At 37.2% G+C, this 16,043-nt stretch overlaps 1 protein-coding gene and 1 pseudogene across 3 annotated transcripts; both read left to right on the top strand.

The window, feature by feature from the left end:
• The first annotated feature begins 630 nt into the window (after positions 1 to 630).
• Positions 631 to 8,407, top strand: LOC113571060 (chondroitin sulfate N-acetylgalactosaminyltransferase 1-like; annotated as a pseudogene). Its single transcript, XR_014119942.1, has 12 exons — positions 631 to 909; positions 1,351 to 1,446; positions 1,650 to 1,704; positions 1,850 to 2,109; positions 2,743 to 2,976; positions 5,476 to 6,129; positions 6,240 to 6,456; positions 6,618 to 6,719; positions 6,845 to 7,023; positions 7,252 to 7,343; positions 7,479 to 7,560; positions 7,899 to 8,407. The product of XR_014119942.1 is annotated as a chondroitin sulfate N-acetylgalactosaminyltransferase 1-like (transcript).
• A 110-nt stretch (positions 8,408 to 8,517) lies between these two features.
• plpp1b (phospholipid phosphatase 1b) lies at positions 8,518 to 15,405 on the top strand. Of its 2 annotated transcripts, XR_014119941.1 has the most exons (7): positions 8,518 to 8,838; positions 9,813 to 9,964; positions 12,815 to 13,086; positions 13,239 to 13,296; positions 13,443 to 13,619; positions 13,768 to 14,239; positions 15,100 to 15,405. XR_014119941.1 is itself a non-coding variant. In XM_026999784.3 (6 exons), exons 1-6 carry the CDS (start codon positions 8,775 to 8,777, stop codon positions 13,882 to 13,884), a joined length of 840 nt encoding a protein of 279 aa, XP_026855585.2. In that variant the 5' UTR covers positions 8,518 to 8,774; the 3' UTR covers positions 13,885 to 15,068. The 2 variants fall into 2 exon arrangements, 1 of the variants encoding a protein (XP_026855585.2); XM_026999784.3 differs by lacking the exon at positions 15,100 to 15,405 and having other exon boundaries at positions 13,768 to 15,068.
• The last annotated feature ends 638 nt before the right edge of the window (positions 15,406 to 16,043 follow it).

The raw sequence follows: 16,043 nt of genomic DNA, 5'->3' as shown, positions 1-16,043 counted from the left end.
CTTTTGTTTTTTTCTTTATTGTAGGCTAGATTGATGAGGATTAATTCTACCAACATTTGGTCATATTCCCTGAGTACACTGTAAAAGAGTATAAGCCTTTTACTATGTTTCAAGTTTAAGCCAATTTAGGGTTTTTGCTAGCTATAATCAAAAGTGAAAATCTCTGTCTAAGATTATTGCTCTTGCATTGGCTTCCCTCATAAATCCAAGACAACAATTGATACAGATCCTCATGTATCAAATCCTCATTTGTGTAAATGAGGATTTGGTACATGAGGATCTGTATCAAGTGCAGATGTTGTTTTGAGGGATAATGGAAGGTTCCACTTATTTTAAGAAAGAAAAAATCCATTAAGAGAAAATATTCTGTGTCTTAAGAAACCCATAAAACCTTAAACTTACTTTCTTACTTGAAAATCAGTGATTTGGCTGTAAATTCTGCAGTTTAACTCGAAAAGTCAGGAAGGAAGTGGTCATACATGAAACTGATCCCATAATACTAATGTCATCCCTTATTGGTAAAAGTGATGCTGTTATACCCTTCCCTTCGTTACAACCATACCCAGGCTTCCCTACTCTCTGCGCAGTTTGGAAGTCTCTATGTTTCCATTCCCTTTGCTTTTGGGAGCCCTCTTAAAATGGCCGAATGTCTTGTGTAGTCCGCTTTGCACGTAACTAGTGTGACTGCAGTGCACCCATTGTTTAAACATTACAATAGTATTGGATTTTTAAAAGTTCATAGATATGTGACTTGAAGCAACAATATGCAGAAATCGTTTGACGTATGTCTGGAAATGAGCAAAACGGAGATGTGTATTCCCAGCTCGTTCAGACGCGCAGGCGCATTAACTGCCCACTGGTGCAGCGTGTTTGTGTTTTCACGCCGAAGACGATCCTGTGAGTTGGCAGGTAGAATGTTAACTTTTCCCTTTACCCCTTTAAAGTGTTGATTTATATCTGGTTGCAGTCAAGAGTGTGAAAGTAAACTTGCAGCCTTTTATTTAATTATGGGAAGGGAATCAAAAATGACAGAGGGGTGTATTTTAGACGACTTTTCCCGGCTGATCTTTTGTAAGCACACCTTTATTTGCGACAGTGGATTTGAGCATTGGACACGGAAAACGTAGCTGTACAATTCCGTATGCAAAGTTTGCCCTTCTAATGACAAAATTCAGACAAAAAGTGACAAAAGTCTTAGCTTGACCACGCCGTCTCGCTCGCTGGCGGCTGTATACCAGCTTTGTGGGACGGTGGCAGTCCAAGCATTGCGTTACATTACATTGCGTTCATTCAGAGTTCTGAAATAATGTAATAATAAAGTAAAGATAATGTATTAATGATTTCCTAAAGGCGCCAGGCTGACAGACACGATAAACAAGTTCGAATCCTGACTTGCCATCTCTGAATAAATGAATTAATTTTGGAAGACCTACCGCTCCAGAGGAAGTGAGTAACCTCATTAATTCTGGCCAATTTGGCCAAAAGCTTCGTAATGATGAAAACCTTATTCATCAGTTTATATATTCGTCCATCATTTTGCTTGCAAACGCAGTTCGCCTCCAAAATCCACCACGGGTGTTTAAGTGAAATGTATGGACTATGCTGAACATATTTTAACAATGTTTCAGTAAAACTTTGTACTATTACAGCAAATACCAGTATGTCTGCAAGCAAGCCTACTACGAAGAAAAAAGGCTCACCTAAGTGAGTAGCCATTGAGAATTTGTGATTAACCTATGTAAGATGGTGGGCAATAGACTAAAAAAAAATGTCACTGTAAATTTAAAAAGAAATGCCATAAGTTAAAATGGATGTGAGTTTGTCTTTTCTTTTTTCTTTTTTTTATTAGGGATAAGCAGAAGTGTTATGTTGGACTCAGCAGGCCAATTAGTCTACCTAGACAAAATATTGTTGGCTGCAGGATAAAGCACAAATGGAAAGAAGATTGTTACAGTCCTATGTCACATTGGACAGGGATAGTCCTTGACCAAGTTGCAGTAAACCCTTCTCTCTACCTTATCAAGTATGATGGATTTGACTGTGTATATGGCCTGGAGATTCTCCAAGATGAGAGAGTACATGGCCTCAAAATTTTACCTAGCAAAATTGGTAAGAATTTTGGAAAAACTTGCACACCAAAACATGAGAACATAAGCTTATCACCCATTTTATTATAAACACTGATTAATTAGCAACAGTTTGTAGGAGCACTGTAGCTCTGTAGGGGACTGTGGCACAACTATTGCCATTATAGTTTGTTTGAGAAATCCCTCATTTTCTCAGTCCTTAGTTTCTGACCACAGCAGTTCTGCTGATCAGATATTATTTGAGTAGTGGACCATTATCACAAATGATATGGTAGTGGATGTTGTGCTAGCATGAATGTATCAGAAAGAACTGTGTTGCTGGAGTTTTTACAAATGTCAGCATGATTGCTGGGCTGAGTATGGTGTTCCATCCAAAGACTCTCCCATCAACAGCAGTCTTGGGCTCACAAACTCACCAGTGATGAACAGGGTAGAGGCAGCCTGACTAATTTTTAATTGCAGCACATGTGCTGCTGTACTTAATAAAGTAGTCAGTAACTCTAGGTGGTGGGTATAAACATGATTTAATGTGATGGGGTGGCAGAAGCAGTGATTATAAGTACAAAGCATTTTACTTTGTCATTTGTATTATTAGAGAGACCTTACCACCATGATTGCAGTGGAGTATTAACGGCAATGTTATCTCTTGTTCAAGCTTCATGTCAAATGAGGGATTCCTATCTAGCAGAGAGGATATTGGGTCGTGCAGTGGAGCACCAGTTTGAGATGGATGATGGGTCAAAGAATGGCTGGAGGGGGTTGGTGCTTGCCAGAGCTCCCATCATGCCAACATGGTTTTTCATTACCTATGAGAAGGACCCTGTTCTGTACATGTACCAGCTTCTTGAAGATTATAAAGATGGTGACCTTCGAATACTCCCAGACTCTGGTGAGTGAATGGCCATTGATTGCACTACAGTTGTAGCAGGCCAAATCACTTCACACTCAGCTCAAACTCTAATTACCTTTCTTGTTGCTAAAGGTTTTGATGTCATTATGCAAACTTTAATTAATGTGTGCTTTGTGCATGCATGTTTTATGTACTAGCGTCACTTCTTCCCAAAGACCCAATATATTTATAGACAGTGACACGGTGGCATTGGGCAAGGAAAGATATGTATGTCTGGTATTATTGTGATTTTTGCTTAGAGATGGGTGCACGCACAATATCACGTTTCCATGTTAGTAAAATAGCAAAATTAGGCTCAAGTTATAAAGTTACAGTGACCTTTTTTAAAAATGAATTTTGCACAATGTGACTTTTCTGTCTGTCTTTCAGATGACTCTGCTGAAGCTAGAGAACCGGGTGAGGTTGTTGAGAGCCTTGTTGGAAACCAAGTGGAATATGTGATAGAGGATGGCAAGCAGAGGAAAGGCACAGTTATTCATCAGGTTCAGGCCAAGCCATCTGTGTATTTTATTAAATTTGATGATGACTATCACATCTATGTTTATGACATGGTTTGATGTGAGGTGTTTGGTAATTCAACCACAGATAGTGATCAGTATTATATTGCCACTGTTTTTTTTTTTAATTTTCACTATACAGTGATTGAACGGAACATTAAAGTAGTCTAGAGTTTGTTTGTTTCTTTCATGCTCATAAAGGGTATGTTTACGGTTGTTTGTGATATTACGTCTGCAGACACACACACTGTCATGCTGACCTGTGTCTGTATTCTGCTGCTATACCATGTTGTTGTTTCAACAAATGTTGTTTAGTTAAAGAAGACACCACATGCCCCCTTATGGATAGAACGTTAACTGCAATTTGACTGGGTTTTCCCCTCCCCTCCTGTTTTACTAACTAAAGGGTGTATGTTTATTTTTGTTTAAAATATGCCCTTAAACTGTAAATATTATTTCTATTAAAATCATTTGCAAGTAAGACATCCTTGTTCATGTAATTTCACTGACTGGAGATTTTGTACAAATGTATAATCATTAAGTTTTATTTAGTTTTTGAGCTGTTTTTTGGACACAAAGTAGACTAGAATGTAAAAAATGTCACCACTAAGTCATTGCACAAACAGGTTAATTCTTTTTTTTTAGGGATACTACATGTTAGTCTGTCTACAACATCATTGAAATACTATTGTCATCTTTTCTTAAAAATGCAGCTCACAAAGTTCCAACCTTCTACAATTTGATCTTTGTGTTACTTTGTATGTGTTGCCTAATTGTATCTTCTTTAACATAGTCATGGCTATGACTGTCATGTTGGTGTTCATGTACAAAACAGTTCTGCTTTCATGGTTTAAGAGGGAGGAGTTTGGTTGTAGAAGTCAGAACAGAGCATGCACTGAATTCTGAGGTCCCAAGGATACCTCACAGTAAATTAACTCAAATCCGCGTTTGCAGAAAGGTACACGTGAAAACTTTACGTGGCTCTACTGCAAGCAATATGCCTGTCAGATTAGTGGTAAAGATGGAATGAGCGCTGTCTACCAGTGCAGACTGGTCGTTAAAAAACTGAAAGAGCATGGTGAGTACATGGTAAAAAGTTATGCCTGGATTGCTGATGCATTTATGTGTGTGTGTGTGTTTGTGTGAGAAACTTTTCCCAAGAGTCTAAACTTAGTTATGTGTGCTTGGCTCCCCCAAAGTTTTAATTTTCCTGATACAGATTTATGGTTATGAAGATCATACTCTATATTTAACACCACATTCTCCAATTATATTGGAGTTTAGGCATTCCTAATACGTCAAACATTTACATAGGACTGAATAATCAAACATGGGGGAAAAAATGTGTTTCATGTTAGCATGTAATGGATAAGGAAACTGGGCAATACTTATAACCACTGAAACATAATAAAGTATTATGTCTTTAACCATAATGACAAATATGTTTATAGCAAGAATGTGCATACATGCGTCTGAGTTGCACATACTAGTACAATTGCTCCATTATTGTCAGCCTACAGGGCAAAGTTGTGTGAATAGTCTGGTTGTTGTTGGCACTGAATACTGAATTATGTTCAGAATCAACAAACTATTGCCCTGAAAATGGTTCATGGTTCAAATTGATCTAACTGCTGTATTTATTGTTCAGCTTTAAATACAAATTTAACTAACATTAAATGGGTATTAGTGGATGCATTACTAGAAATATCTATGTAGTCTGATGGTTTATCACGGTAATAAGCTTATTTATGTAATCAAGGTGTGTATATATACATAAAATAAATGCCACTACATATTATCTAATTTATACTTTTTAATTTTTGGACTTTAAAAGCATTTTATAAGGACTGAAGACAACCTTAAATAAGGCATCCTGAAGATACATCAGAATATACTCGCAAGTATAAACATTAATTAATAAATGTGTTGAATGAGTAGTAATTAAATGTGAGCCAATGAACAAAGGTCTTCTACTGCAGAGATCCAGGGTTTTGCAGTTCTTAAAGTAGTCTGCTAAAACTCTACACAGCCATGCTGAAGAGATGGTTTCTAGCCATGGTGGCCCGTAAGCGTCTTATGCTTCTAGTGACATTCTGTTTCGTGTCACTCCTGTACTTCCTCACCTGTACACAACATAGAAACCAAAACCACCAAACGTTGTTCAATGGGCCAGAGGATGGCATGAAGTATCAGGCCTTGCTGGAAGAGCATGATGAACTATACCATCACTACACCACCAGCCTTGCAAAACAGATCTTCCAGTTGAAAAAGGCTCTCCGTGAAAGGAGAAGACAACTGCAGCAGTCTCTCGAGCAAACAACTCCACTGGAAATGGAGGAACTGGGGCGGAAGAGCAACTTGGAGCTTGAGATGTTCCTCCAAAGGCAGCTATATCGTGCTGAAATCCATCTAGGCACAAATCTACCAAATGAATATGCTGTTGTGCCATTTGAGAGCTTTACTCTTCAAAGGGTCTATCAGCTAGAAACCGGGCTCACTCAGCACCCTGTGCAAAGAGCTCTTCGCCAAGACCTGGGTGGGGTGTTAGAAACAGCCCTGCACATCCTTAACGGTCCTCGAGATAGGGACGATCCTCAGTATCGTAGGATATACTCTCCACAAGATTTCTTAGAGGGTGAGATCACCTTCGAGTTTAACTTACTTTTTAATTTTTTACATTTTGAAAGAGGTTTTTTGGCCAAACTGAAAATGAACTAGATTTCTTTTTCTTTTGCATTGTACTAGGACTTTTTCGAACAGAAAGGGACAAAGGAACCTTATATAATCTTGCATTCAGAGATAATACTTCCCTGGACTTCAGGAGGCTGGTGTTCTTTCGTCCATTTGCACCTTTGATGAAGGTGAAGGAAGAAGTCATTGATACATCGAAAATACTAATAAACATAATTGTACCATTGGCCAAAGAGGTGGACATATTTAGACAATTCATGCACAATTTCAGGTGGGCTTTCACTGAAAATTTGATTCCAAATTTGTATGCTATAACTTAATGTGCTAAGACAGATAATATACCATTCAGAACTGTAATCCAAAAACATAAATAATTAGTGTGATTGATTCACTACCCCAATGTGTCATGCTTAACATCTGCTTTTGTTGCAGGGAAATTTACAATGAACAAGAAGAAAACCTTCATCTCACAGTGGTATTTTTTGGAACTGAAAAGCTGGGTGAAGTGAGGCGAATTATAGACTCCACTGCGAGGTAGCAGAAACACTGAGCAAAGCTGATTTACTCACATACACAATATGGTATAATATAAATGTTTTATTTAAACAAACAAAATGTACACGAGATTACTGCGATCTTTAATCTTGTCTGTCAAACAGAACAATGAGGCACAAGAACTTCACTCTAATCCATCTAAATGAGCAGTTTTCCAGAGGAAGAGGGTTAAATGTAGGCGCTCGAGCCTGGAAGAAGTGCAATGTCCTTCTTTTTTTCTGTGATGTAGATGTCCACTTTACTACAGAGTTTCTATACTCCTGCCGTATGAATGCAAAACCTGGTAAGGACCTGAAAAGGCAATGTATTATAAACTGCATAAAATATATACTTGTGATATTGGACATTGATGTATTTTTATGTCTGTTGTTATAGTGATAGTGTGGTGTTGTCTGAGCAGGGTTCCACATTAAACCCTGTCTGAATCATATCTTAAAGAAGAGAAATGTGTCTCGTTAAAATAAATTTGACACGGTGGTGGTGATACAGTCAGTTATTGTTGAATCTACAGGTAAACGAGTCTTCTACCCCATACCGTTTAACCAGTCCATCCCAGATGTAATCCATGGTGGACGTATTAAACCTCCTATTGAAAATCAACTGGTGAGAACAAATTTTCTCTTTAAAAATAAATAAATTAAAAATTTCACAAATAAGCCACGGGGCTGGCAGGTTCTGTGCATTTCTATGCTGGCTTATTTTTATTTTATTTATTTTATTTGTATTTGGTCTTAACAGGTAATCAATAAAAGCACAGGATTCTGGCAAGATTCTGGATTTGGAATGACGTGTCAGTATAGGTCAGATTTCATAAACATAGGTAATAATTTGAAAAATGTATCTGATTTGATGTTTAACTGCTAAGGACCTATAGATAATATTTAACATCAATTAAATAACAGGATGGTTGGTTTCAACCACTGAGAGTCATCAACCAGCTACTAAAGTTGTCAACCAGTTACCATGATGCTGTAGTTCATGCCATTGTTTCTATTTTTGTTTGTTCACAGTTATTTTCACTGTTACTTGATTGATATGTAGATATTTTTTAGTATTATACCAAACTGTATAATACATTTTAGTATTGTTCACGTCTGTGTGTACCATCTAATTGATTCACATGTTTTTTCTCCCCATCCCCCACCCCACTTTCAAAAGGAGGTTTTGACTTGAGCATAAAAACCCAGGGAAGAGAAGATTTGCACCTCTACAGAAAATACTTGCACAGCAATCTCATGGTCGTCCGTGCACCTTCAAGAGCTCTCCTCTATAAGTGGCATAAGAAACTGTACAGATGATTTATCAGCAGAGTCACTTAAAATGTGCATGCAGTCTAAAGTTATAAATGAGGCCTCCCACAACCAATTGGGTGAGCTGTTTTTTCACCAAGAAATAGACAATCATCTGAACAAATACAAACAACACAATAATGCCACTGATGTTACAGACAAATGAATAAAATGCAAATCAAGATGTTCAGTTTTGTTGTGCCACAAACGTCTGAGATTGTTGGTGATGTTATATACTGCTATTCATATTGATCCTATTTATAAGTACCGACTTGACAAATTAATATACCTTTAGAGAACTGGGACATTGTTTTGAATGTCTGAATTTATTATAGCTTATGTTGGTCATGGCGACTAATAAAGCATTTATAGACTGCATTTGCAATCCGTGTAAATCTTTTTTCATAGTTCAGTCATTCACACACACTGAAGATTGATGACGATATTAACAAGCAAATGACTTTTCCTCTTTCAGTGTCTGAAGGGAAGTGTACAGGCTTCGCTCAGTGGGGGGATTTCCCTTACTGTCGTGCGATGTTAGGTAACCGGATAACTGTAGCGTCGGACGATTCCGTGTATATCGGAAATTTTACAATACTCGGCAATTCATTGGTTGACGGCATGCAACTCAAGGAAACGGTCTATAACATAATTGTGCATGTTTTCAAATAAGCATCCTAGTTTAGCTAGCGCCTTTAAATAAAAAAACAGGTTATAGCGACAAATTAGCAAAAGTGGCGAGGACATGAAAATGTTTGAAACAGAAGGGATATTCTTCATTCTTCTGGACGTCACCTGCGTTGTGCTGGGTGAGTATCTTAGCCTGCTCAACTTCATCCTAACATTTAACAACCATGTCGATTTTCTGCAATGTTAAATTGCTCAGTGAAAAAGCTAAAGTTATCATACAAGTCCACTACACAACTACTGTTTAAATCCCGTTTTCTGAAGCCTACATTGGTACACAAAATAGCCAGAACATATACTCTAATTTGCGAATGCAAATTAATTTAGACCATTTCCCCAAAGGCATAAGGAAGGACCTACAAAACGCAAAAAACTTTGACAATGTAAGAAAGTGTCAACCCTATTCAGAGTACAGAAGGAATGCGTTATGTATTATCTGAAACAGAATGTGTAGCCTAATCTTTCATTAAGTGTGGGCATTTGGTTCAAATGAAATAATTACACATGTACTAGCAACTATGTGTTGAAAGTGGGAAGTGGGACAACGTCCCTCAAAAAGTACAATCATAATTTACGCTCTGTTCATGTTATAATTCTATTTTCGTTTTTTAATATGGCGTTTATGCGTTTGTTATGGCTACATATGTCCCTTCATTATCAAATGGGGCATGTACCATGGAAGCATATGTAATCTTATTCAAAGATTTCTCACAAGTGAAGTGGGTTTGAAAATGAAATTTGACTCCCTGCCATTGTAAACTGTATGTGAATGCATAATTTTATTTAAATGCCAGCTAATTAATATGATGTAAAATAGTTTACTTGGAAGAAATATTATGGTTTAAACAAGATATTTCTCATGAAAACAAAGTATTGTGAATCATGGTTTATTTCAGTCACACTTTGATAAAATGCTGGTCTGTTGTTTCAACAGTCACATGTAAAAGTTGCACTTGGTGGCACATAGTTACAATGCTTATTCATTCAGACAAAGAATGAGGCCTCATGTGATAGTCTGTTTCTTTACTCAATTGTTATCTATTCTGTTAAAACACTGTCCCAGTTGTGGTAATCCATGCTGTGATTTTTTTTCCAGCTGGGCTTCCATTTGCTGTTCTAAATCTCCAACATAATCCATTCAAAACAGGATTTTTCTGCAGTGATGACACCATCAAGTACCCCTTCAAAAAAGATACTATATCTTATCAGTTGTTAATGGGAATAATGATCCCATTTGCATTATTTGTTGTAAGTATTCTTTTTTTTTTTTTTTTTTTTTTTTTTTTTTTTTTTTTTTTAGAAGTAGTATTTGTAGCAAGCACAGATCAGACTTTAAGTACTTGTTCAGGTGTTTGAAATATTGGGTCAGTACCAGTACTGATAATGTTATGGCTCCCACGTGACCCTTTGATCTTCCAGCACAGCATGAGTTTTAATAAAGGTATCAGGACAATAAGGCACAATGGAAAGGTAAAACCAGCATAGACAGGCTAGGATCAAAACCAGGTGACAGAGAGCAGAAGCACAAAGCAATCCAAAAAATCAAAGGAAAATAAAGTAAAATGTAAGGAACAGGAGGCTACAGGAATTGCCTTGTGCCTCGGTATGCAGGCACAAGGAAAACAATGCTTTGCAGTGAGGGAGAGTTTATATAGGGGGTAGTTAAGGAAAGATAGTTGCATGGAGCTAGTATTCCAGTGAGGCTGATCAGCGTGGGTGCGGTGGGTCACGTAATGACAGCTGACTGTCAGATCTGGGGATCCAGTTGCTCAGTGGCATTACAGAACCCTCTGTCAAAGGGACGTCACCAGACGCAGTCGTCGGTGCAGTTTTAGGGTAAATGGGCTGTAGTTGACAGGCTTTAGGAGGGAGACATGGAACACCAGTAGGATCTGGAGGAGGAAGGTAACAAGATTAATATGCCTTAGTACTTTGTATGGGTCGATGTACCTGGGAGCTTTCTGCACGGCAGGCAGACACGAAGATCGCGTGTCAACAACCAGACCCACTGATCTGGATGAAACACAAGAGCTGTTCTGCACTGTCAATCAGTGTATTCCTACTGTGCATATATGGCTCATTGTAGCTGCATGTGGGACTCCTCAAAGAACTACTGTGGCGATGCCAATCTTTCACTGATGGGACCTCAGTAGGCCATGGTTCCTACAGGAACATCAGAGGCTGATAGCCCATAACACACTGAAATATGGTTAATCGCAGTGATGGGTTAAAGAATTCTGGGCATATTCTGTCCAGGGCAGGAAGCAGTGTCAGTCATGCTGGTTATGTGCACAATACTGACATAAGAAATGACCCAACTCTTGGGCCTTTCTATCTGCCCATTGATCTGAGGGTGAAGGCTGAGGAGAGGCTAATTAGGGGGCCCTATCAGATACTTTGTCTTCTGGTAGCCCATAATATTAGGAGACAGGTTCAAGTTGAGAAGCAATCTTATCCTTCTCATGAATGCGGGAGAGCACACCCGCTTTTGCGTTCAATGTGCTAGGTCTGTCATTAATGAAAAAGTGGAAGCATGTAAAAAATAGAGACCATCTAGCTTGTCTCAGATTTAATGGTCTTGAGATATTCCAAGTCCTTTTGATCAGATAAAATCAAGAAGGGATGATGAGCCAATGAGCCAATGTCATGTTCTAGTGCCAGTTTGATAGCCAGAATCTCTCTGTTCCCTATCATTCTGCAGGGCTGTATCTTACCCAATGAAAAATAGGGAAATATCTTTGCTGGTTGGCCATGATGTGATCGAACAGATCCATCTCCTTTGCAGTAGAAGAATAAACAGGAACAGGAGGATACAGGAAGGCAGAGGAATAACCTCTTGTTATGCAGACACAAGACAAACAATACATCACAATGAAGGAGAGGACAACCAGAGTTTATATGGGGGGGGGGGGGGGGGGGGGGGGTAATTAAGGGAAGACAGGTGCATGGAGTTAGTATTCCAGCGAGGCTGATTGGTGTGGGTGTGTTTGGTCATATAGATTGTCTGTCAGTTCTGGATATGGAATTGCTTGGAGATGTGACACATAGCAAGATAGAAACTGTATTGATTCCCCCCCCCCCCCCCCCCCCCAAAAAAAAATACATGTAAAGGGGAAGGAATTAAGTTAATTACTTTTTGTACTTTTTGCATACAGTTATAATAAAATCTTACTCGTTCCTTTATTATAATTCATTTTTAAGTGAACAAAATCTTACCTTACCTGAGGGGACACACGTGACCCTGCTTTTCGAATTTATTATTTATTGGCATTTTTACAAAATAATAGAAACTAAAATAATTGGTCCTTCCTCCATTTATAATTTTTAAGGAATAGATTATTGTAAAGCCCAGAATTATAGAATTCATAGAAATTAAATAAAAAACATATTTGAACCAAAAATATATATGATACTTATGATATATATGGAATTACTTCAGAATGTAAACATCTTTGCCAGGAAAACAAATGCAATAGTGCAAAATACTGCTGAAAAAATCCTACAAAACATTAACTTAAAAATAAATGTAATATTATCTTATAATAATAATTATTATTATCTTGTAATATTATAAATGTAATTATATTATCTTTGGAAAATTTGTAAGAACTGAAGAAAAGACTTATATTTGTTAACTGCAGTATTCATACAAAACAGAACAATAGTATAAAAACAGGTTTCTTATGCAATACATGAAGCATCCATTTTAAGGAGTGTCTGTGAATTACCACAGCAATGGAACCTATAACACTTGTTTTGTAGACTACAACATTGAACTTTATGGTGGAAGGTGCAGAGCCAATGTATTACATGCTTGTCTAGGGAGACAACAGACCATTTGAATAATAAACAGATATGTTTGTTCCAAAATGCCTTCATTATAGCTTCTTTATGTTATGAGTTCATTATATGGCAGAAAAGCAGCAGTTCCTTATGTTAGTACTTAGAATATTTCTTAATTGACTAATTATTGGATAGTGTGTTCATTTAATATAATGCAAAATATGATGCATATATAATACCTGCATGTAAAGTTTAATATATTTTGCATCTAATGGACAAAATTAAACGTAATATCTATGAATGTCTCTTTTACAGATTGTTGCTGGGGAGAGTCTTTCAGTATATCTCAGATCCAGACCTTCTATCGTTAGTGACTATATTGCATGCATCTATAAAGCAGTTGGTTCCTTTGTGTTTGGAGCAGCAGTAAGCCAGTCTCTGACTGACATTGCCAAGCACACCATAGGTCGGTTGAGGCCACACTTCCTGACCATATGCAAACCCAACTGGAGTCTTGTGGACTGTACGGCCGGTTACATTGAGAACTTCTCATGTACAGGAGACAAAAGTTTGGTTAGCGAAGGCAGGTGAGTACTGCAAAACCAATTTCTTCACGTTGATTTTAACACTATAGGCCATTTAATTTATTTATTTTACTGACACTGCCCATGTTAGCTAGTTATGATTCATGGTAGTGTTGTCACAAACTGAGAAATAACTGCCTCAATAATTTTTATAGGCTTTCATTTTATTCTGGACATGCATCCTTTTCTATGTACTGTATGCTGTTCCTTGCTGTAAGTACATCTTAGGATAACTATAGAGAAAACAATTTTGTTATTTAATTGACTGTTACATTTAGATGCCATCTCTATATCTATGCTATTGCCATTCTGAGACTGCTGTGAGATGCAATATTAATGCAGTGTTTTCCTGTTTGAAGCTGTATGTGCAATCAAAAATGAAGGCAGAATGGGCTCGATTGCTTCGTCCAACTCTCCAGTTCTTCCTTATTGCCGCATCTCTATATGTGGGCCTGTCACGAATTTCAGACTACAAACATCATTGGAGCGATGTTCTCACTGGATTCATACAGGGAGCCATTGTGGCAGTATTTACTGTGAGTAATTTGCAATTCCAGGAACCCTGTGCATTCTGGACTCCAACTTAATAATAACACATAAAAGCAGAATACCTGTCATACACATTTTTATAACATCCTTATAATTTGAGTTTTCAATGAAACTGACATTTCCATCCCGATACAGGTGTTCTGTGTGTCAGATTTCTTCAAAGCCCATTCTAGGAGAAATAAAGTGGAAATCTCACACATAACCTTACAGGAGACCACAAGCAATGTTAACAACTATGGGAGTACCGAGTGACTAACAGACACTAAAAATCTGCAAAAATATTCCTTAATTTACACTGGAGGAAAACCTTCAGCAAACCAGCTGCTTCTGTACCCTGTTGAGTTCTGTACAGTAAACAGCACCCACAACACAACACAATTGTATCTGGGTCTTTCTGGTTCCACTTCCTCATAAACTATAATGAACTATGATAGCCATGAAAACGTATTTCTGTTTGTGTTCTACTGTTTGCTGTTGAGAATTTATATTTATGTGTACACTTTGTTTTATTTTTAACATTTGTTTTATATGAAATATGGGCAGCAAAGGAGCGTCAGCGACATAATAAGCAAAAATAATTCATGGTCATGACTCCTAGGAGGAAACAGTGAGTATAGATATTTCCTGCATACTCTTCAGTTTGTGCATTACATGGTACATGCCAGTAAGGGAATACCAAATATGGAACATGTGCAAAAATATAATGGACTTTACATTGCTTTGCAATTTTATGTTCTTGTAGTTAATGTAGGTTTTCTTTGTTCCATTGGATATTGTAAAATACTTTCATAATAAGAATAATTCATAATTCATAAACAGTTTTTTTCTGTAACTTTTGGAATTATCAGTTCATCGGTTTTCATATATTTTGTATCATATTCCTATTATTAAAATATTATTAAAATATCTGTCCCATTAAATGTCATTTCTACTAAAGTATAGTCTGTTATCATCTGCATTTTTGCTAATCAGAAGTATACTGTTGGCATCTGTAATAAGCCGTAGGCATGTCAAATAGATGCACTATCAGAGAGCTTAAGTGGAAAATGCCCTCAATTAATCTAAATTCATAAAAGTGCTTGATCGAAAAGTAAGCTTTGTGTAGAATGGTGGTATAAAGTACACACCCCTGCAAAAATGGCAACTTTTATGTAAAAAAAAAACAAGATTAATCATGTTAGACCTTTTTAACTTTATTGCAGCAGTTAGTCTTGGGTAAGAATCTATCTTAGATTCTTGGCGAATCTTGACTTGGCAACATTTTCCCACTCGTCCCTGCAAACATGTTCTAGATCCGTCATGTTGCAAGGTTTCTCCTTTGCAGGGCCCACTTCAGGTCACACCCCAGCTTTTCAATTAGATTCAGGTCTGGGCTCTGGCTGGAAGACTCCAAAACATGAATCTTCTTTTGGATGTATGCTTTGGGACATTGTCAAACTGAAAGATGAAATTCTTCTTAATTTTCAGCTTTCTAGCCAATGCCTGGAGGTTATGCACCAAAACTGACTGGTATTTTGAACTATTCATGATTTTCTTCACCTTGATTAAAGCCCCAGTTCCAGCCGCAGAAAAACAGCCCCAAGGCATGATGCTGCCAACGCCGAGCTTCACTGTGGATATGATGTTCTTTTGGTGATGTGCTGTGTTTTGTATGGTTTTTTTTGTTTGTTTGGGGGCTTTTTGCACCAAACATGCCTTTTTCAATTATAGCCAAAACAAAAACTTCAAACTCAGACCAAATCACATTTTTCCACATGGTTTTGAGAAACTGAATGTAAAATGTAGCTTTTTGGGGGGGGGGGGGGGGGGGCATTTGTTTAGTCAGAAAAGTTTTCTAAAGTTGTGAGATGAACTTTATTATGGGTAATCAGAGTCACATAAATTGATGGGAGGTGTTTTACATGACTTTGAATGTGGTCGACTGATTCTAAACCATGTCCTCTATTATAAATGGGTGTGTACACTTAAGCAACCAGGTTACTGTAAGTTGTTTTTAAACATTTTTACCCTGAAATGTTTCTGATGGTTTTCACTTTGTTTAGTAGGTTGCAATTTCATACGAACTAATCAAAGGAAAAGTTCAAAGACTCTATGAGCCATTTAGATTTCCTATACTGCTGAAAAATAGGTGAACTCCATAATAAACGATTTACAATAAATTGTTCTTTATAATGTAACAAGCCAAATCTGCAACACAATAGAACACATAACATACACAATACAACAAATCTGCTGTATATTTTTCAAATGCAAATATTCAGCTCTAGTTCAGGGCAGTAAACGCAGAAAAAAAAGTAGTTAATATCTAAATTGACCAACTTCTCTTTTTCAGAAGAAAAATGACTCTTTTACAGTCATTCTTGATCTATTACAACAAAATTAAATGTGTAACTAAGAAAAAAAAAACAAAA

The sequence above is a fragment of the Electrophorus electricus genome, chromosome 25 (genome assembly GCF_041902795.1).
Source record: "Electrophorus electricus isolate QZ-2024a chromosome 25, ASM4190279v1, whole genome shotgun sequence".
Taxonomy (NCBI): domain Eukaryota; kingdom Metazoa; phylum Chordata; class Actinopteri; order Gymnotiformes; family Gymnotidae; genus Electrophorus; species Electrophorus electricus.
This window is presented reverse-complemented; position numbering and strand designations above follow the sequence as displayed.